Consider the following 22,514-nt stretch of genomic DNA (forward strand, 5'->3'; position numbering starts at 1 on the left):
AGGCAGACTGTAATAAGTTAAGGACGCCTATTGTGATCCGCAGGGCAACCACCAGTAAAGAGAAGCATAATTAGAGGGAGTAAAGTGTAATACTGAGAAATTACACGTGGCTACATGATTTGCTTTGGCCAGTGAAATCTGAGTAGGTGTGACAGGTGTCACTTCTGGGTGGGAGCATTTCCGAGCCAGGACTTGACTCTTGCTGTTCTGTTTCCTTTCCTTGCGTAGAGGTGGCAGGTTCGAGATGCTGTGCAGTGACTGCGTGGAACGGTGCAGCCCCCACACCCACACACAGGCTGGCAGTCACTGGGCACGCCCCACGAGAAATAAACTTGGTTTAAGCCTCTGAGATTTTTGGTATTTGATGGATACACTTGCATCCCTGGGATAAAATCCATTTAGTCACTGCGTATCATTTTTTAATGTGCTGGTGGATTCTGTTTGTGAATCATTTACCTGTTTACTACATTAATATTTTTAAGTGAGATGGGTCTATGGTTTTGTGTGTGTGCAATCTATCAGATTTTGATGACAATGTTATACTTGCTACATAAAAATAATTTAGATGATTTCTTTTGTCTTCTATGCTTGGAACAAGTTTAAGAACATTGGAAGTATCTAGTCTTTAAAGGCTAATAGAATTCTGTGAACTTAACTGGGCCTGGGGCTTTTTTCTAGAGGGGAAGGTGTGACAACATGTTTAAGTTCATCTATGGAAATGGGTCTTTTTTCGATTTTCTATATCTCTACTAGGGTTAGTCTGGGTAAATTACATTTTCTAAAAAACTTTGACTATTTCATCTAGATTTTCAAATGTATTTGCAGAGTTGTGTAAATAATTTTATTCTTATTTTGATGATTATTTCCTTATTATTTTTGTGTATTTGTGCTTTCTCTTTCTAGTAGTTTTAAATTTTTCTTAGTCTTTTTCTAGTAGTTCTTAAGTTGTGTTGGTTTTTTGGGGTTTTTTTTTTAGATTTTACTTCTTTTTAGAGAGAGGAAAGGAAAGAGAGAGGGAGAGAACACTGATGTGAGAGAAACATTGGTCAGTTGCCTCTCGCATGCGCCCCAACTGGAAATCAAACCCAAAACCCAGGCATATGCCCTAACCGGGCATTGAACCAGCAAACTTTCAGTTTGCAGGACAAAACCCAGTCAACTGAGCCACACTGGTGAGGGCTCTGTTGTTTTTTTTTTTTTAATGACAAGCTTATTTACTGTTGGTTTGCAACCTTGGGAGTCCCCTGGGACAACAATCTGAGACTGGCCCCTGTACATAGAGGCCAAAGAGAGACTGAAGGGGCAGCCGGTGCAGATCGGTGGGCGGCAGGTTTAATACGCAAGGGAACCGATATACGAGGCTTGTCCTGGGGCGGCAACAGGATGAGCAGATCTCCGCAGCCACCTGCCAGAATCTTAGGTTTATATTTCGTCAAGAGGCTCAGTTACACACACAGCACAGACAGTCTCGACAACACTTCACTTGCTCAAGGCTGCATCCTTGGAACAGTTCCGGCCATGGGGACAGACAGAGGAGGTCCAGCTCCAAGGTCAGCCAGTGGTCTCGTTCTCCCAATGACCTCCTCCAATGCTTCCCATTTTTTGTTTTCTAATTATTTCTATTTTTCTATAGGTACATATAGTGCTATGAGAAAGCCTGATGGCATCTAATTATTTTTTTATTGTGTAAGCCACTTTGTCTTTTTGCCTGGAGGCCCAGAGGATTTCTTCTTCTACTAAGACCTTTCTAAGAGCTAACATAATTTTAGCAGGACCTTCTTAGAGCTGACACTTCTGAGTCAACTTTTCCAAGCACACAGTGTGTCTTTGCAGTATTTACATTCAGGGTGTTTTCTTTTCGGGAGGAGGAAAGTTTAATGGAATTACCATGCTAAAAACTAATTGTTCCATTTTCTTCTTTGATTCTTCAATATAAAGTTCAATATAGTTGAATTTTCTTCGAGAACATTCAATTTAATTAGACTTACTTTGCCTCTTTTTCTTATCACTTTCTCATTTTTCTTTTCTTCTCAGCTGAATATCTTCCCCCTTGGGCATCTTCCATTTAGATTTCTGAGAACATTTTTTAATTCAGTTTCTTTCCTGAGTCCTTTCAGCTCCCACTGCACTTCTACCTGCTCTTACATCATCTCAGTTTTCCATTTGCTCTGTGGCGTCTCACTGCATCTGCTTATCTAATCACTTTTAATTCACGTCGGAGCGGTGCATTACATTTCTCTTCTACCCATAGGGGCTTTTTTTTAAAGAATGTTTCATCTGCTAACATGTTTGAATGAGTTTCCTGGTTTTGGTCTCTTCTGCCACGTCCCCATGAAGACGCAGCAGTCCATTTTGCTCACACACACACACACACGTCTGACCATGCTGGGTCGACCTAAACAACCTAACGCAGGAGGCTACAGAGAAGGAGCAGGGCAGGGGGAGGGTTTGGGTGGTTTTCCATGCTTCTCACGGGCTCCCCCTCCCGCTAGCCAGAGAGAGATTTTTAGCATTTGGCACCTTTTTGCAGACAGGCTCCCTCTGATTCTGTTGCTTTAGTAAGTCTATCACCAGCCCCTCCTGTGCTTCTATTTGCACCAGCTGTGGCTTCCGAGGTACTCCCTCACCCCCAGGAGGGGTGCCTCCCCAAGACTGTCAGCTCTGGTGCTGTGCACTTCCCAAGCTCCTTCCTCTCTACTCCTTCACTGCTGGAGCCAGCTCACCTCTGGTAAACCTTTGTTGCTATCCAGGTGCTGGTATTGCTAGGACTCCTCCAATTTATTGGCAAGTCATTTGCTTCTTTATGACTGAACAACTCCTGACCCACACGCACATTCATCCCCAGACTAGCCTGGCCACCGTGTTCGTTTCCCAGGGTGGCAGTAACAAACGACCACAGACAATGGCGCCAAAGCAGCAGAAGCAGATCCTCTCCCAGCTCTGGAGACCAGCTCGTGTCCTCAGTCAGGGCCACCCTGCCCATGGAGTGCTGCGGCAGGAGGAGACAGCACAAGGGAGGGTCTGTCTTGTGGGTCTTCGGGACCACCTAGGTCAGGGTTGAGTCAGGCCAGCTCCAGGGACTGGGGGGCCACCTAGGGTGCTCAGGGCCCCACTCTCTGTCCAAGATGTGGGAGAATCTTTCCTCGCCTGTTCTAGCTGCTGGTGCCTCCTGGTATTCCACGGCTTTTAGCTGCGTCACTCCAATCTCTCCTTTCCCTCGTAAGGATGTCACTCACTGGACTCAGGGCCCACACTAAAGGCTAAAGCTCTCAGTGGCTTAACCATTAGACTTTATTTCTCACTCAGTGAAGCTGCAGGGCCTCTGCCCCAGGCCTTCAAGGACTTGGCTCCCTCTTATCGCTCCACACCCCTCGTGGGCCTTACACTGCTCCCCATTCAGCAGGTGGTTGGGGAAGAGGATGGAGGTACTCTCATGGGAGGGTCCCTGAAGCCAGCCCTGAAAGCGGGGCACACCTCTTCTGCCCACGTTCTCTAGCCAGAATGCAAATGGCCACGTGTGTAACTGCAAGGGAAGCTGGGAAGTGTAGTGCAGCCAGGAGGAAGGGACAATGTATTCGGTAACTGCCAGTCCCTCCTCCGTCCTGACTCCTCCTGGTTTTCTTGAAATGACCAACCACGGAGTTCTGTAATGACAGACCTCATCCCTCACACAGGGATAAAGTAATCTCTGTGTGCTGTATTTCTATGAACTTGGTTTCTCCCTTTCCTGGTTTGGCCTTTTCTGCCCATATTTTAACACATGTCATTTTTAACTTCTATTTTCATGCCTTTTTACCTTGCTTGTTCCCTTGGTAAAACCGTTGATTTCCAGAGGTCCAGCAGGAGGCGGAGGCAGCATGTGGGCAGCAGGGGGCACCCCTCCCACATCTTAGCTGGAGGGGCCCTGAGCACCCTAGGCAGCCCCCCAACCCTCAGAGCTGCCCTGACTCAACCCTGACCTAGGTGGTCCTGAACACCCGCAAGACCGACCCTCCCTGCGCCCTCTCCTCCTGCCGCAGCACTCCACACCGCGCCTCACGCTGGGCCAGCGGGTCCATTCCTTCACAGCTTCCCCGAGACACTCAGCCGGTCACACCTACCTCCGCTCCAGCCATCACAGTGGTGGGGCCAGCGTGCGGTAGGGACGTAAAGATGCCTCGGGGTGTAGGGCTCCCTGGCTGAAGACAAGTCCTCAGTGTGGACTCCTGATTTGGTCCTCTCACCAGAGTAAACAATCGCACTGTTCTCGAACTTCCTCCGTTCCCAGATGCAGTCATTCCTGTACCTACCCAGGCAGTCAGTCACCCTTTACAAATCCTGGGGGCCCTCAGCCTCACTCCCCATCCAGTTTAGAAGCGACCATTCTCAGGCAGAGATGAGGCTCAAGACACTGTGGCGAGTGTCCTGCAGGTGGTTTGCGGGAGGGCCCAGGGAAGCCTGCCCCATGTGCTGGGAAGGATGAGCAGATTCCCCACGGAGAACCGCACGCACTAAGGTGGCACGAGGCCATACAGGCTTATGGCTGCATGCTAGAGACGAAGTCAGAGAGATCGAGGCTCAGCCCCATGGCCTGTGCCTCACCACAGCCCCAAGCCACCGCCACCATCCCAAGTCTACACGACCCCTGAGCAGGGCGATCTCCACACCTGTTCGACTATGGTGTGTCCCGGCTCACCCACCCACCCAGGGCCCTTCCCTATCAGGGCCTGACCCCCACGGCCGTCTTGGCCTCTGTTGTAACCACTGCTGTTCAGGCTGATTAATCTACTGATGATGGAAAAAGACTCCCAGGTCTGAGAGCAGTTACCGTGGCTCCTCCTCCTGGAAACATGATCTGAAACCTCTCTCACATGGAGGTTGCTGCTGCCTTCTTCACATTGACCCTTTCTTTGTGGCTCGTGCTTATCACCGTCTCACAGGTCCTTGGACCCAACCAGTGGCTCAGTGGCAATGCTCGGGGAGCAGTGGGTCGGCATGAGTCTTCTACCTCCCACCCCAACATCACGGTGCCCTCCTGCTCTTCAGTTTCTAGGCCCCTGAGAGCTGGAGGCCAGGTGCCCACCTTGGTGAGTTACCTGAGAGAACAGGTTCTGAAATGGCCTCATCAGAGGCATCGGAGCTAGAGGCTCCATGGCTGACGTGAATGGATCCAGTGGTAGGACACTGGCATCTCAGGGGCCTGCTGGGCTCAACTATCGGGTATTGGGGAGTTACAATTCCCACCAAGCAGTGTGTGTAAAAGAGAAGGGCCACTTGTCCACATAAGATGAAGTGCACGGAATGTGACGTTATGGCAAAACTGAAGAGACTACTGCAGTCTCTCCTGTCCATTTCTTTCTTCAGTAAGGCCAGAAAATGTTAAGGAGCCAACAAACACATGGACAAAAATTTTTTTTAAATTTGCAGGAAGGCGTCATATGGTGGAAAAGTTTCCAGCAAAAAAGATTTGAACAAAAGTTGGACCAAAGCTCCGTTTCTGCCCACCCAGAAGGGGGCACCAAGCAGGCCCTGCGCAGACTGCCGGCGCACAACCGGATCACCCTCTCCGGGCCCTTTCTCCTCATTTGTAAGAGGACACACAGGAAGAGGGAGGCAGGACCCGCAATCTGTGGGGCATTGTTCTTATTACATAAATACCACCTTTTTACATGTGTGGGAAAGACCTCCACCTGCTGGGCATTCACACAATTTCTGAATGCAAGTAGAAAAAGATCTACACTGACAATAAAAATGTTAAACAGTTTTTTAAAAAACAAAAAGAGCTTTACAACGCAGTGAGAAATAAGGACATGCTGTCCTCCACTGTCTCCACTGACTGCTGCGGGAGGCAGACGCCACAGCTCATCTCGGTTCAACAAAGACACCAGAAGGTCACGTTTCCTCCCTGCAGAGGCCCCGTACGAAGAGTGACTTTTACAGGGTAACTCTCAGTGTCCCTTCACTGTTCTCCCCAGGAGAAATCCATCTTGCAGCCCCAGGTTACCAGCAGACTCGGGCCAGAGACAGCTAGCACAGTCACTGTCCCGTCACACTGGACGACGTGGCCCAGGTCCAGGAGGGGCCCCTGTCATGCCTGCTCAACAGCGCCCCCTCCACTGGCCCCGGAGCCTTTGCCTGATGCCTGGGCTTCTGATGAGCGTGAAGCCTGCTTTGGCAGGTGGATGGGGACGTAGGCATTGGAGGCACTGTGCTCCTTGAGGTACTCTCCTCCCTTCTCTTCATACTCTTTCCTGGTGACCCAGACATCATCGTCATCAAGGTGGTCCAAGGCCCAGTCCCGAGCACCATACCAGGCATCCAGCACGGGGTTAGAGGCAAGCCGAACCTGAGACACAAAGAGAATGTTCACCAGAAGGCCGTCTCCCATCAGGCCCAGCCACGGCTCCCTACCTTTTAGCCCCAGAAATATACACAGAGACGGGCCCCAGTGAATTCCAGGACAGTGCAAGACTATCTCTGCACCCTCTGAACAAAGCTGAGCTGAAACGCCCCCAACTCTCCAGAAGACTCGACCTCGCAGGATAAGCCGCTGTCAGCTACCTTATGAACACAAGACCTGCCACTCCAGGTCAGAGAGGGACCAGCTGCCTCCCCTCCTGCTCCAGTGATGTGGATCACGAGCTGTCAGACGGAGAAGGAAGCAGAGCTGGCACTCGACCTAGAGGAAAGGCCTTCCTGGCCCCGATCCCCTCCCTGCGAGCAGAGGGGAGCAGAGGGAACAGAGGCTGATACGGGGCGGCTCTGGCCGTGGTGGCCAACGGGCCTCAGGAGAAGTGAGAGCAGAGGACAGTGCCACCAATGCCTGGTCTGCACTGCTCGCTGTGGGAGCGAGGTGAGGGGGTGACCTTCCCCACGCACACTCTTTCGTATCCTCTGCACCCCATTCTATGCATGCCTCCTTTTTCAACTAAAAAAACATATATAGAACATGATTCTGATTCTGCTTTAAAAACTGAACATAAAGACCAGGACAGTCACAAAAATGTGGAAAGTGGGTATCTCTAGATGATGAAATTATCAAGTGGGTTTTCTCATCTACACTTTACTTCTAACTTCTGCAATCAGAAAACGAATGACTAACACTATCTTCAAAGCAGCTGCTACATGAACCGTCAGTACCTGAAAAGATGACTGAAAGGGTCTCATCGCCAACAGCTCCTTCTCGATTCTCACTTTCATCCCAGGATACATCACGTTCCCGCCAGTGAGGAAAACGTTCTGAACCAGCACGTCCTGAACGTCCTTTGGGTACCTAGGAGAGAAACGGTTCCTTCCGGCACAGTCCCTCAACTTGTGTATCAGAAGAGAACGGAGATGTGGGCACATAAGCTCTCAGTGCAAAAGAGAAAACATTTGCACAGGAAGTTTTTTAAACAACTTCAAACTTTTATTTGTGTCTTTGCAGAATGCCAAACAGCTAGTCAAAACCTTACTTGGAATGGTCAATTCATTTGCTTTGCATGATTACTGTGCCTAACACATGGTTTTTAAAAACTGACTTCACTGAGGTATGCTTCACACACATTTTGACCAAGTCTGACAAACTCATACACCCCAGTAACCCTTGTCACCACACTCTCGATTCAGAACATTCCCATCACCCCAAGAAGCCCTGCCTCCCTTTTGAGGGGCCATTTATTTTTAGTAAGTTTTATCATACACATATTCGACCACTTTCCCACCCACTGCTAGACAAGCTGACAGCCACCAAAGGTAGCTGCAGTAGCTTTTCTTCCTTACTAGGAGGTAAGCATCCAGCCTGCCTGGCCACCAGCAGCCACAGCACTGAAAGTTACGTTCCTTACCTGTCCAACTTGAATTATGAAAACCCACATTACGAGGAAATGCCTGTGTAAACGGGGGGGGGGGGGGGGGGGGGGGTGCCCTTATAGAAATGTCTACAGGGAAGGGAAAAAAAACTTGTAACTCTGCAAATTTTTAGGGGGATTTACAATCACCATCTTCAGTAATGTGAAGGTGTTTATGACAGCCAGTACACACACATTGTCATGTTGCTCAAACTTAAAAGAAATTCTTGAAGCTCCTCAAATCAAGAAAATTCTTTTCTGAGCATTTATATGTACGGAAAACAACTACAGAGCCCCAGCCATGCGCCAGGCCTGGTGAGAGATACAGAATACCATCTGAGAACAGCAAGTCGATGAGAAGGAGAGAGTGAGAGACTTCCAACGCCTGACCGTCAAATCTACCATTCAAAGCCAAGGGACTAGTCTGGGGGAAAAGAAGTCCCAGTCTCACCTGTCCAGAATGTACTGAAGGGTCTCTGCTATCCCAGCCTGCTCTTCGCCTAGGAGAGATGGCTGGAAGACAATCTCTGGAGCTCGAATTCTTTCTGTCCCAACGAACAGCTGATGATACGCTGCCAAGTTAAACACGGGCTTTGAAAACCCAAGGTTTAGAAGATATTTTTAGGCCACATGACAAACGTCCCAGCTGCCAGTTTCCTCCCGCTGCACTGCTTACTCCAATAAAGCTGTGTCCACGCCAGAGGAACCCCTCCCCAGCTCTCCTGATCTGATAATTCCACCTTTCTACCTTTTCTCCACCTACAAATCTGCATCGTGAAACGGCCCCCAAATAGCAGAGGGAAGGGACTTCGTGAAGAGCAACAGCAGAGAGGCTGGGAGACCAGGTCTCCCGTCCAGGGCCTCGCTCTGCGCCCTGGTCCCTGCACAGCCGAGCCAGCCTCCTCCCAGGTGTGTCTCAGACTCGGGTCGGTCTCTCCGGTTGCCATTGTGATGACAGGAAAGTAGAACTAAGCATAACGTCATTGGCTTAAATTCAAACGAAACCACTAAAGCTAGTCTTCAGGTCTAAAGCCTCCAATTACTCACTCACCTGTTTCCAACGGACAGACTATTATGCACAGATTCCTGGATCTCAGTGCTAGAACCCCAATTGGTAACTGAGTGAAAAACCCTGACTTTGGATGTTTTAAGTATTGGTACTCCCTGCCCCCCTCACCGCCTGTTCTAGCAACTACAACTGGGATTTGTTTAAATAATATCCCTGAAGCAGACTAGACCAGCCTGGTCTTTTATGTCACGGCTTCAAAACACGCGCATGGTCTAGGCTACAGGGGTCCAACCTGGACAGTGGGGACTGGCTTTTCCACTTCAGGTGTTTCCTCTGAAAACAAGGGTTCGAAGTCATTGATGCTCTCCACGTCTTCCAGAGACGGCTCTAGGGGCTCCAGGTCAGGGGTCTAAGAATAGAACAAAGGAAACAGAATGGATCCTGTAACTTCTGCGAGCCTTGGTTCTGTTAGTTCATCGTCACAAAAAAGAACTGGAATCCCCCAATGGCCGAAAGTTCACAAAAACTATGAAAAATTTCCTGAAGTATTAAAAAAAAAGAACGTGCATGAACGCAAGGATTAAAAGACTGAAAAGCCAGGACTGGGCTTTGCTCTTGTCCCTGCCTTTCCTACTATACATATAAGCCTTCGCTCCTACCCTTTCTCTGAAGGCTTCCAACGGGCCCGCTGCTGCCTTACAAAGTGCGTACACTAACGGCAAAATTAAACGAATCTCTTCATAGTTAATAAATAAGCATGCCAACACTAATGGGCTTAACAATTAGTCCCTTGGCAGCAGGTCCCCTGGGCTGGTGATGTGACAGAGAGCTCCCGAGGTGGCGGAACGCTCCCATCTGTGGAGTCCTGCAGGTCAGGCTTTCCTCCTCAGCAACACCGAGCCCGGGTGGGGCCTGGCACCCGGTAACATTCCCAGTAAAGCGTTTAGAACATGTGGTAACTTTGACCTGGACGAAAGAGGTTAGGTGGGAGTCGGGGTGGTTCTAGATGACATCTTCAGCCATCTGTGGTGCTGCCACATGAAAGGCAGATGAGTTTTACCTTTGGGACGCAAAAGGGAGGCAGCAGTCCGTGGGAAACCGCTCTAACAGGACGGCTGTTGCAGAAAGGACCATCTCATGAAATGGGGTTGGGAGAGGGCTCACGCAGACTCAGTACCATCAGCCAGGCTTGCCTGAGATCCCTGCGTTCAGCGTTCTCCGAGTACCTTCTTACTCTTAAAATCTATGAAGCATTACCGACATAATTGGGAACACACAGACACACCCTCTGGAACCTACCCACGTGTACTACAGATGCAAACCAGCATCCAAACTCACTCTTAAATGAGGCAATGCCCTTCAACACAACCCCCAAATGTCACATGACATAGGTGGCTCATAGATGGGTGGCCCACGTATGGGTGCAATGGACTCTGGTCACTAACAATCACCCTTAATTAATAGTTACTGACTATTAAAGCTCAAGACAGATTAACCAAATTTGTATATAGAGAGAAATCTTTTAAAGTCTGACATTTCAAAATCTCCCTAAGCCCAGAGGGATTTGAATATGTAACCCTGAGCACAAAACAAAGTAGGGACTTAAAAATTATCTGCTGAATGAATGAAGGAGTAGTTGAATCACGGCATGTAACAAACGCAGAAAAACGAACAAAGGAAAAATTAGTTCCGCAACTGCTTAGGAGACACACCTTCAAAGTCGTTTTTCTTTTCTTTCCTTTTTAAATCTGCAATCCCTCACCTGCTGGTGGCTGAGTGCACAGATCAGGTGTAAGGACACTAACATCCTGGTGACATGTTAAGCATGATAAAAACTACATGTGGATGAATAAACCACCAAGACAACTTGGTTCTGGATCCCAGTAAAGAAGAGCTCAAACCGAAACACAGATCAGACAACCGGGAGAAGCAAACTAGAAGATGCACGTTGGTTCTACCAAAGCTGATCTGGGTGCTGTGTGTGAGTAAGACGCGGAAAAGATCCCCTCAACCCGACACCACAGTGAGCCAGTGAGCTGCAGCTGGGACACCTGACTCAGGATCTGCTCTGTCAAACAGGCACGCTCATGACCAGGGGCTATGCTCGTGTCACCTACGGCGGCCCGGCCCATCAGAGAGGGGTGGAGAGTACGGGGTGAGAGCAGGGGCTGAGAGGGACCCTCCAGCTGGGAGACGGTCACTGAAAACGCCAGCTTCATGCAGAGCTAGAGAGCTCTGAAGTCACTGGCCAGGACCACACTGTACCCAGCATCAAACTGGATTTTTCTGCAGGACTCTTTAGAAGTACAGGTTTTGGATTTAAAGTAATTTGCTTTAAAAACAAAAAATCAATAAGCTAGACTGATCAATCCTGCCCCAGAAACGTCACAAAGCAGCACACAAGTTCCTTTGTTAGAGAACTCTGGAGATGACAGATTCAGGAACGCTGAATGCACTCACGAACACTTTTTTCTAGCTGTAAAGACGGGAGAGCAACCAGTGACTTCCGGCCGAGGTGTGACCTGCAGGCTGCCCTGTCACCATCACCACTCAGGGCCCGCATCACCACCCTGACCCCTGCCCTGTCAGTCGTATCAACGAAGAAAGTTGAGGGGAACGTATGACTAACTGGCGAAGAGCCCCCACAGGAGAGGTCCGGGCTCCAGACAGCACCACCTGATCGGCGTGTGCATGTTCTTTCCACTCTCCACACACACTTTCCGCCCCCAGGGGGACTGGAGATATACAGGGTGAAACCGCTCGGGTCAGAACATCAGGGGGTGTAAGTCAGTGCTGTCACTGCCCCGTCTGTGTGCCTGTGGATGCCACTCGCTACACAGGCTCTCTGCCCCCAGTCTGGTCACAGCCGCTGCCTTTTACGTCAGCTTTCTTAAGCCATAGCTCCCACCCTCAGGAAGGGCTGCTCTCTCTAAACGACCCCACAGGCCCCCCCCACCCGGCACTGGTACCTCAGGCTTGTTGTCCACCACATCCACCTCAAGGGTGACCTCTGACTGGAGGATTTTCTGCTTGGCTTGCTCCACAGCCGAACTGAGCTTGTGTATATAGGACTGCAGCTCTTCGGGGGAGTCCATGTTCAGCTCTATCAGAGCTTTGTGAAACTGATCCATCTGGCCATCCTCTAGAAGTTCCTGAAACCGGAGCAGTCACAGTTCATCCGAGTCACCAGGGCAATCACGAACAGGAAGGGAAGAGCAGTAACTTAGAAGCCAAACAGGGAACGACAGCAGGAGAGGGCTCCCAGAGCTCCCCAGCCTGCCCCACCTCAAAATCACACCTCCCCGCAAAGGTTCCCATAGCTATCCTGCTGCTCTCCCCCCAGTTGTCTCCAGGTTGCCACCACATCCTGGTTTCAGCACCACGTCATCAGGCAAAACTAACCGATGGTGACGGGCATCAGAAACGCGGTCATCGTTTGGGTGGGGAGAGGTGGGAAGGGAACCAGCAGCAGACATGGGGGAGACTGCTGGGTTGCTGGCAATGCTCTTTCTAGGTCTGGAGAGCAGACACACCGCGTGCTTCACATTGTGAGAATGCACGTGCCACACGTGTCAGATTGGTACACTTCACAGTGTGCATGCTGCACGTCAGTTAAAAAGTTACAAATACAGGAGATTGTAAGGCTGACATAAATCAGCAAAGCCAGAGTCCACTGCTCTTTTAGAAACACCTACTGCTACACCATCCTCTACACTGATGATCTGAAACTCCTTCTAGGCCCCAACAGTCATTGAGTCGAGGTGTTTTATGGGTGAGGAAGAGCATACAGGACATTCCCTGGGACCACATTGCTGAGCAAGGCCGCAGGCCCGTCAGGATATGCCGTTACCTGCACGTACAGCAGTCGTTCCAGACGCTCCTGATCGAGCTGCAGCTTCTCCTCCCGCCGCCGGGCGTTGAGCTCCTGCAGCCGCCGCAGCTGCTGCTGGCGCCGTTCCTGCTTCTCCTCAGCGGTCAGCGTGCTGCCGAGGAGCTTGCTGGAGAATGGGAGCTGCATCTTGTGGACGTTGTTTTCATAATAGTCCGGGCACTGCCATTTCTGCAGTTCTTCAAAGAAATAACTTTGAAAGTTATCAAACATAGCAACACTACCAGCAGAGAAATGAGAAAGTCAATGCCAGGGTTCTAGGTCTGGAAAAGATGAAAAAAGCACACATCATCCAGTCCCTGAACCACCTAATCAGCAAAATGCAACTATAAAACGTGGACATAATGCCAACAGACCTGTTCTAAAATAATTGCTATATAAAGGTCTTCAAACACAAATGGTACCAGAAGGAAAACTGAAACATTCAGAATGAAGGAAAAAAAACCAGAAATGATGAAAATCTGGTTAAATGTGACTAACCTCCTGAGTTTAAAATGTTTGACAATTAAAAGTAAAAACCATCACGCTGTCTGATGAGTTCCCAATGTACGCAGATTATTACATAAGACAACTCCAGCGAAAAGGAGCCTCTAGCATGCCAACATTCCCGCATCCCACTTGAACTGGTAAAATAGCGACTCCAAGTAGGCTTTGTAAAGTACGTTCTCTACAGCAACCACTGAAAAAACTATAGAAAGGTACAGTAAAAAAACACAACAGGTAAAATGTAATAACAAAAATTTTCTAAATGTTCTGATAGACCAGAAGAAGGCAGCAACAGAAAACAAGAAACAACAGAAAATAATAAAATAGTTAGGTCCAAATATACAAAAAATTAAACCAATTTAAAATCATCTTAACATACCAACTAACAGATAAGAGACTGAGAAAATACATTACAGGAAGAGTAAAAGTAAAAGAATGGAGAGACATCCCACACAAGCACTGATCATAAGAAAGCTGGAGTGGCTATATTAACATCCAAGTGGACTTCAAAGCAAAGAAAATTGCCAAGGATAAAACGGGACATTATATCAACATAATGATAAATTGTTCATTTGCCAAGACACAAGAATCCTAAATAGGTACCTAACTAAAGAGCTTTAAGTACTTGAAAGCAAAAACTGAAAGGCAAAATAGAAAAATCCACAATTATAACAAGAGATTTTAATACTCTTCTCCTAATAACCAATAGAGCTAGCAGATGGAAAATGAGCCAGGACAGAGAACTGACAAGTCCCACAAACCAGCAGAGCCTGAACGGCATCAAACACTCCACCGCCAACAGTGGAACACACATCATCTCTTGATCTCTTCACGCGTATGGGCAACGTTCAACAAAGCGGACATTCCCAAGTGTAACTGACCGCAGACAAAAAAAGTCCTTTGATTTTATTAAACTAAAAATAAATCAGAGATAACAGGAAAATCTCCCACAATTTGCCTATAAAGCAACACATTTCTAAAGAATCAATGGCTCAAAGACAAAGTCTTGAGGGAAATTAGAAAATACCTGAACTCGATAAAATGAAAACATATCAAAACCTGTGGGATGCAGACGCAGCAGCGCTGGGGGAATTTTACTGCTTACATTAAAAAGAACAATGGTCTCATTATATGCTAAGCTCCTACCTTAAGAAGCTAAAGAGCAAAATAAACCTAAAGCAAGTAGAAGGAAGGAAATAATAAAAAGAAATTAATGAGATTACCTAAATAGTCCTATCTCTATTAAAGAAATTGAATTCACAGTATAAAAAACCTTCAGAATAAAATTCCTAGGTTCAAATGGTTCCACTGAAGAATTTCACTAAACATTTTTTTTTAAATACAGTAATATCAATTATATTTATACAGTCTCTTCCAGGAAGTAGAAGGAACACTTTCCAGCTCATTCGACAAGGTTAACATCACCCTGATACCAAATCCAAAGGCAGTAAAACTTAGACCAATATCCCTCATGAACACAAAAATCCCATAAAATATTACCAAATCAAATCAAGCAATATATATAAAAATATATACATGAACAAATGGGTTTATTGCTCCCCTCAAATCAAACCTACTTCAATATTTGAAAATGTAATCATTATAATGAACAGTCCAAAGCAGAAACACCTTAGAGGATCATATTAATTGATGTAGAAAAAGCTTTTCACAAAATTCAAAATCCATCCATAATAAAAATGTTCAACAAAACTAGGAACAGAAAGAAACTTCCTTAACTTGGTAAAGGGCATCTGCAAAACACCTAGAGCTAATATCACGTACTTAATAGTGAGAGACCAAATGCTTCCCCCAACCCCCGGGATAGGGAACTGGGAACAAGGCTAGGACACCCACTTTCACCGCTCCTACTCAACACTGCACTGAAAGTCCTGGCCACTGAAATAAGGCAAGAAAAAATAAATAAAAGGCCAAAATAAAATCGAAAAGGAAGAAATAAAAGTATTTACAGATCACATGTCTACACATAGAAATTCCCAAGGAATCTACAAACAAAACAGAATTGTTTAGCAAAATCACAAGATACAAGGTTAACACAGAAAAATTAACTGAATTTCTATACATTACCAATGAGCAACTGAAAGTGAAAGGGAAAAAAATGAAGAAATAAATCTAATGAAACATGTACAGGGTCTGTATGATGATAAGTACAAAATGCTGATGAAAGAAATCAATAAAGACCTAAATAAATGGGAAGACATACTATGTTCATTAGCCGGAAGATTCAACAGAGAGAAAAATGTCAATTCTCCCCAATGGGTTGAATATCTTATCTGGATTTATATTTAGAAAGTGGTTGTTTAATATCCAATCTCATCTGTAGATTTAATGTACTTTCAATCAAAATCCCAATAAAACTTTTTTTGTAGATACGGATGAATAAGTTAATCCTAACATTTATATAGAAAGGCAAAGGAACTCGAATAGCCCAAACAATTTTGAAAATAGCCTACATATGTAAGTTATCAGTTAACTAGTTTATGAAAGTAAATACCCAAAGGGGAAGGGGATTCTAAAAAGTAATGGGTAAAAAAAGTGAGAAAAGAGTCATCCTGGGAACTGAAGGAACACCCCCCGAAAGCAGACAACATCTGAAGCCGCAAGCAAACGACCTCTTCATTACCTTCCACATAATCCTCAGCGATGTAACTGTGCTCGTGCAGAATCTCCTCCATGCGGCTGAGCGTGATAGCTGCCAGGTGCCCAGGATACTTCAGCTGCAGGAGACGCTGGAGGTAGCCAGCTGCCTGGCTTCCTCCCAGATTGATGCGTTTGCAATTTTTAGCATCTAACCTACAACCAAGAAGTGGAAAATAGCACTTGATTTTTGGCAACATGAAAGAGAACATGGAACACCTTTAGGGAGAAAAGATAATTTAATGTAGATGAAATGGAAAGAAACAGACCAGCTGGGAGAACCTAAAACCTTACAGTTAGAAGGGACTTTAAAGTTCCCTTGGTCCAACCTCTCAACCAATGCAGAATTCCTAGTCCACACCCAGACAGGCATGTGGCCATCTCACTTCTGGCAAAGGTTTCAGAAGGACACCAATATAATGGGAAGAACATGTACTCTGAAGTCAGACCTTTGTGTGTCTAACCATGTATTTCTAACTATGGTCCTGGAACCAAGTACCCTAGAATTAGCTGGGAAAATGTTACATGTGCCAATTCCCAGGAATTCCCAGAGCAACTCACTTGCTCTGGGGTGGTCTGGGACTCTGCATTTTAACAAGCTTGCCAGGCAACTCCCGTGTAGGCCAGACTTTGGGAACACCTTCCCCAGACACTCGACTTCTACTGACACAAACCTATGAAGTAATCACATGGATGCTGGCTTACTGTAATCTCCTCAGAGTACCAGGTCCCTTTCACATGAACTGAAGGGGAAGAGCCAGAGTAACGTCACTTTCTTAACGTGAGAAAGCAGCAGAGCACTAGGAGATTGCTGCACATTGAAATGTCGCTGCAGTATCACACCTCACCAGCAGATGCCAGCACAGCACAGGATATGCTCCAATCTGATCATCGCTTAGGCTTCAGGTAAAATCATTTTCTGATACATAAAAATAACATTATTTTTAATTTCTTATTTATTTTATTTCTTAATTATTATTTTAAATTATTTTTAATTTCTGCATATTATCTTACATAATGCAGACAACTCTGTACAGGAGTGTTTGTTAATGTCTACGAATTACTTTTTTCTTCATAAATTTTTGTAAAACCTTCAAGAGAAATTCCCACTACAGAGCTCAATATATTCCCCAGTGTTTGTTACAGACAGCTGTACAGGTCACAAAGAGCCATCATCTCCGTCGCCTCACTTCATCCTCACAGTACCCCGAGCAATCCGTGGGTCCTAAGTTCACACGGGAGGAAACTAAGGGAAGAGGTTAGGTGCCTCATCCTTAGCAGGGCTGCAAACCAGCCGTTCAACCTCAAAGCCAGGGCTTCCTTCCCCACTTACACACCCTCTTCACTCAATGTGCTATCTTCTCAGGAGAGCGTGATGCTGGCCTTGTCTCTCACCAGGCAACAAAAGCCCAACTTTAAAATGAGAACAGATTTTAAACATGACAAAAACTACCCTCACCTTTTATTTAACTCAAAGATATTTAATAAGTACCTATCATGTGCCAGGCACTGTACCTGAAAAAGGTCTAAACTATGGTGATTAAAGAGCTTTAAATAAAAATAATACTGTCTTAATAAAAAAGTGACTCCTGAACACAAAGACATTCTAAATTAAGTTTATTCAAATAATTTATTCAAACATTTTTATTGAGCCCCTAGTACCCACAGGGACTGTGTTAGCTATCTCACCATCAATCAGAATTGTAAAATTCTAGAACTGTGGATTTGGACTTCAGAGACCATCCCCCCAGCTCCCTCCAGGAGGTCAGAAAGGATGGACGGTGAAGTGACTTACCCATAGTCACAAAGTGAGATACAGGTCAGAGCTAAGCCCAGAGGTCAGTTTATGGTCCTGCGCTTGCTCTTTCAACTCCACCTTTATAGCAGGCACCCAATAAATGTTTCCTGAATGCTTCTCAAAAGAGTACTCAAATGCAGTAAGTGCAACTCACCTCCCTTCTAAGATGGGCAAAATATGTGTACACTGGTATCCAGATGAAATGATGAGCCCACTGGAAATCAAGTTCTTTGGCTTACTGTGGTAGAAGCTGAACAGACTGTCTATTCCGTAGGCCACCTTGGGAATCCCGTAGCACTCAAAAAGCAGCTCAGACATCATTTGTCGTGAATACAGTGGGTTGCACACGGCTTCTGTCAAAACTATGGGATGATCAACACAGCCCTACTTTGAAAGAAAAGAGCAAAAAGATGGTTGATACAGAATACTCTTCTTACAAACATCAAAACCCTTACTGCAAGGGCTGAATTTGCTTTTGGTCTCCAATCAAAAACCTGATCAGAAGCAAATGTAAAGTACTCATCTCACCTTTGGAAAATATGAACATAGCATCAATTTAAGGTTATTAAGTCAAGCCTCTTCCAAACCATCAGCAAATTATCTTGGCTCTATCTTCAAAATACCTCCAGAATCCAACAGCTTCTTACCACATCCTCCCCTCCTCACTACCTCCCTCAGGTAAGTCACCTTCATCTCTCATCTGGGTTTTTGCAACAGCCCCCTTGCTGGTCTCCCAGATTCCACCCTATGACCCAGGCCAGTCCGTTCTCCATACAGCAGCTATAGTGACCCTCTGGAACATAAGTCATGTCTCTCCTCTGCTCCACATCATGACTCCTCATTTCACTCAGTAAAAGCCCAGAAGATGTGTGATTTGGGCCCGTGTTACCTTTCTGATTTCCTCTCCCACTTACTGCTCCCCTGCCCTCCCGCTGGCTGTCCTGCAGTTGGGATTAGGGCATACCTCTGCCGCAGGGCCTTTTCCCTGCCGGGTTTCTCCAGAATACCATCCCCTCAGACACTGACTTGGCTTGCTCCCTCAACCACCTCCTTTCAAGTCCTTGCTGGGACATCACCTTTTTCCTGAGTTGCACCCTGACCATCTTACTGAAAAAACATAATCCCCTCCTATCTTCTATCATGCCACAGAATCTACTACTTAATTCTATTTATTGTCTGTCTTTTCATACTAGAATCTCTGTCCCTACTAACTCCATAAGCACAAGTTTTGGGTTACATTCACAAACGTATTCTAAATGCCCAGAAAAGTGCTTGACACAGACTTAAGTGCTCAATACATATTAGTTAAGAAATAAATGTATTAGCCTTGGCTGGTGTAGCTCCGTGGATTGAGCGCAGGCTGCGAACCAAAGTGTCGCTGGTTCGATTCCCAGTCAGGGCACATGCCTGGGTTGCAGGCCAGGTCCCCAGCGGGGGCCATGTGAGAGCCAACCACACATTGATGTTTCTCTCCCTCTCTTTCTCCTTCCCTTCCCCTCTCTCTAAAAATAAATAAATAAATAAATAAAATATTTTTAAAAATAAATGTATTAACAAACGATATGTCCGAATGTATGCTCCAAGAGAAAAGGAGCGTTGTTCTGTTCACTGCTGTGCCTAGCGCAGGGCTTACACACGTTAGGAGCTTAGCACTTGATCGAGTGACTAAATGAATGACTAGATAACAATGAATGCTACTGGAATAACTATTATTTCTCCGAGGGCAGAGTGTGCATAGACACTACCGCATCCTCCCCCCTGAAGCCCAACCCACCTCCCTCCCCCGACCCTTCACCTGTGAGGAGACACCCAGGTGCTGGAAGCTGTAGTCAAAGAGCAGCTCCTGAAGCTCCAGGTTGACTGGCACGTTGCGGTCGAAGGGGGAGCGCAGCATCCAGCGCAGCGGCTCCAGACTACCAAGCGCGTTGCCCACCTGCGGACCCGCCCCGCCCCGAGCACCGCCACGCCCGCGGGCGCACACGGAGCGGAACTGTAGCCGTGGTTCCGGGCCCGCGTCCGGTCCGAGGCACGCCCAGCCGGCGCGGATCTGAAACGACCCGTTGTCCAGCACCAGAGGCACTGGCAGTGGCCCGTGTGACACCGGGCCGGCCTCCAGCACTGGGTCTGGAGTGGCACGGGCGTCACGGAACGAGAAGACGTTCCCCGCCGGCCCAGCGATGCCGGCCGCCATCTTGCAGGGCGCGTGCTGGCTCCGCCTCTCTCCGCAGCGTCCGCCCAGACGGCGCGAAGCCCCACCCCCGTGCGTAAAAATGCCTTGTGGCTCCGGTCCTAAACAGTTTCCAAACCTCATCTGTCGCTGAGTCCCTCGACCTTCTTCAACTGACTCGCCCATCGTAGCCCAGGCTACCTTCGGGATCGCTAGGCCCGTCCATCCTGGCCATTAAATCCTGCCATTCCTGATCAAATAACCGACCTGAGCACGCCCCTTCGCTCTAGCCGGGACTCTGGGCCAGTAAGCCCCGCCCCATGTGTGCGTCACCAAGCCCCGCCCCCTGGTCTCAAGGACTGGGCGCTAAGCTCCTTGGTGCCCGCCTTTTACCTTAGCCACACCCTATTTTTGGGTAACTCACCTTCAACCGCCCTTGGCTCCACCTCCACGTGATTACGTTCTCCTAAGCCTCCCAGTCGAGGAAACGCAAAGTTGCTGGCTGTTGAACTTCTTAACTAGAGAGCTTGCTACGCACGCGTGTTCATTTTGTGAAAATTCATCAAGCTCTCCATTTGTGATTTGTGCACTTTTATGCATATGTGTTATATTTTATAATACAGTATAAAGTTTTAAAATAGCCTTATGTATTTATGAACTTACAAAGACTGTGCCCTCTAACTGGAGATCTCAAACACTAAGAAAAGTACTGCTGCTTCTCAACATGTATACTCTCTTCCTTGAGGTGGCATAACTTCCCCTCGTGATCATTTCACTTGTTGTGATCCTGAATTCTGGCCAATGAGGGTGGGAGTGGAGGTGATGTGGACACCCCAGCCCCCAGGTTTTAGTTCCAAAAAGATTGGGCACGCTCCCCCGTCCCCCATTTCCTCTTTCCACTAGCTAGGGGGAATAACAAGAATTAGAACAGCACTGTGACTCTACCCTCCCAGCGCTAGAACACTTAAGTTTGAGAGATAAAAGCAAGCTCATTATAAAAAGTGACAATGAATAAACCTCCTTAGCAAGAGATGAGACCCCATAACTTTCTCAAGAACCTCTCTGAACACTTCTGTGCCAGATTTGGACCTAGCCTAGCGACGAAATCAGATTAGAAGTGTAGCCTTCCGATATAGCCCATCCTTTCAGACATCTATCTGAATGTGTCCATCATTAAGCTAAGAAAGCAGGGACAAGCAGAACACAGAGGCCAGTGAATGTAAGCTTAAGAACTATGTCTATGTGTATACCAATATGGGAAAATCACCAAGATATATATTTTAAAGAAATAAGGGAAGGCAGTACTGTGTATACTGGACTCCTTTTAAGAAAGGAGGGAAAGACAAATACATATGTTTTTGCTTATATTTTCATGCAGATAGACCAACTAATAAAAAGAATTTACCCCTAAAGAGGGCATGAGGTGGGTGAGTCACTAGCGAGAGACTGCTTTACTGCATGCTCTTTGATACATTGTTTTTATTTTTCACCATGTGAATGTATACCCTTTTCAGAAAAGAAAAAGCACTATGTATGGGTGAGGTAGATTGCATTATTATTCCCAGTTCTTCACTCACTTATAATAGGACCATGCATCCATACCGTCAGCCATGTGACTTTGTAGGGTCTTTCCCTATAGACCCTGATATTGGTCTTGACCACATAACTTGCTTTTAGCCAATGGGCCGTTAACCTAATGTAATTCAAGTAGAGGCTTTAAATGTGCTTGTGCAGTGTAGACCTCTCTCTTGCACTCCTGCTATGAGCCATGAGAAGAGCATGTGCGGAGTCTAAAGAGGATACATGGAGAGGACCTGAACCCAAAATGCAGCCTGAAGCCAAGTCCACCTGCAACCTAAAGCTGAGCTGTCCCATGGACCCATGAACAAGAAAAGTGTTGGTTCTTATGATCCACTAAAATTCTGGGGTTGCTATGCAGCATTATTGCTGCAGAAAACTGACCAATACACTAGATCAGTGCTGTCCAATCAACTCTCTGCCTTGAGGGAAATGTTCTACAATCTGTAATGTCTAACGCAGTAGCCACTAACCACAAGTGGCCATTGAGCACTTGAAATCTGAGTAATGCAACTGAGGAACTGAATGTTTAATTTTACCTTATTTACATTTAAATAACCATATGTAGCTAGTGGCTACTCTGATGCACAATGTAGCACTAGACAAAAATCTATGGCTGTGATTATTTGCCCATGGAAACCGCTAGAAGGAAATAGATCCTAAGCTTGCTGTACTAGTTTCCTAGGGCTGCCAAAACTAAGTACCACAAACTGAAATGGCTGGAAACGACAGAAATGCATACTCTCATAGTTCTGGATGCTAGAAGTCCAAAACTCAAGGAATCAGCAGATCCGCAGTCTGCCTAAAGGCTCTAGGGAAAAACTTGTTCCATGCCTTTCCCTTGGCTTCTTGGGCTGCTTGCAATCCTTGGCTTATAGACACATCACTCCACTCCCTGCTTTCATTGTGTGTCTCTCTATGTATCTCTTTTCCTCCTCTTTTAGGGACAACTGTTATGTTGGATAAGGGACCCACCCTACTTCAGTGTGACTTCACCTTAACTAATTATACTTGTTCATCTGCAATAACCTTATTTCCAAATAAGGTCCCATTTACAGATACCAGGGGTTAGGACTTCAAACATATCTTTTAGAGAGGCACAGTCCAATCCACAACTCCTAGTA

General features: G+C 46.7%; 1 protein-coding gene across 2 annotated transcripts; it reads right to left on the minus strand.

The window, feature by feature from the left end:
• Window positions 1-5,166: 5,166 nt before the first annotated feature.
• ACTR5 (actin related protein 5) lies at window positions 5,167-20,049 on the minus strand. Of its 2 annotated transcripts, none has more exons than XM_045194878.3 (9): window positions 19,441-20,049; window positions 17,800-18,029; window positions 15,834-16,003; window positions 12,668-12,885; window positions 11,787-11,969; window positions 9,110-9,226; window positions 8,260-8,399; window positions 7,120-7,252; window positions 5,167-6,325 (listed from the first exon to the last, which is right to left on the minus strand). In XM_045194878.3, exons 1-9 carry the CDS (start codon window positions 19,996-19,998, stop codon window positions 6,068-6,070), a joined length of 2,007 nt encoding a protein of 668 aa, XP_045050813.2. In that variant the 5' UTR covers window positions 19,999-20,049; the 3' UTR covers window positions 5,167-6,067. The 2 variants fall into 2 exon arrangements, with proteins under 2 accessions (XP_045050813.2, XP_024415510.2); XM_024559742.4 differs by having other exon boundaries at window positions 17,800-18,032; window positions 19,441-19,559.
• Window positions 20,050-22,514: the final 2,465 nt, after the last annotated feature.

Source organism: Desmodus rotundus, chromosome 6 (assembly GCF_022682495.2).
Source record: "Desmodus rotundus isolate HL8 chromosome 6, HLdesRot8A.1, whole genome shotgun sequence".
In the NCBI taxonomy this organism is placed as follows: Eukaryota; Metazoa; Chordata; class Mammalia; order Chiroptera; family Phyllostomidae; genus Desmodus; species Desmodus rotundus.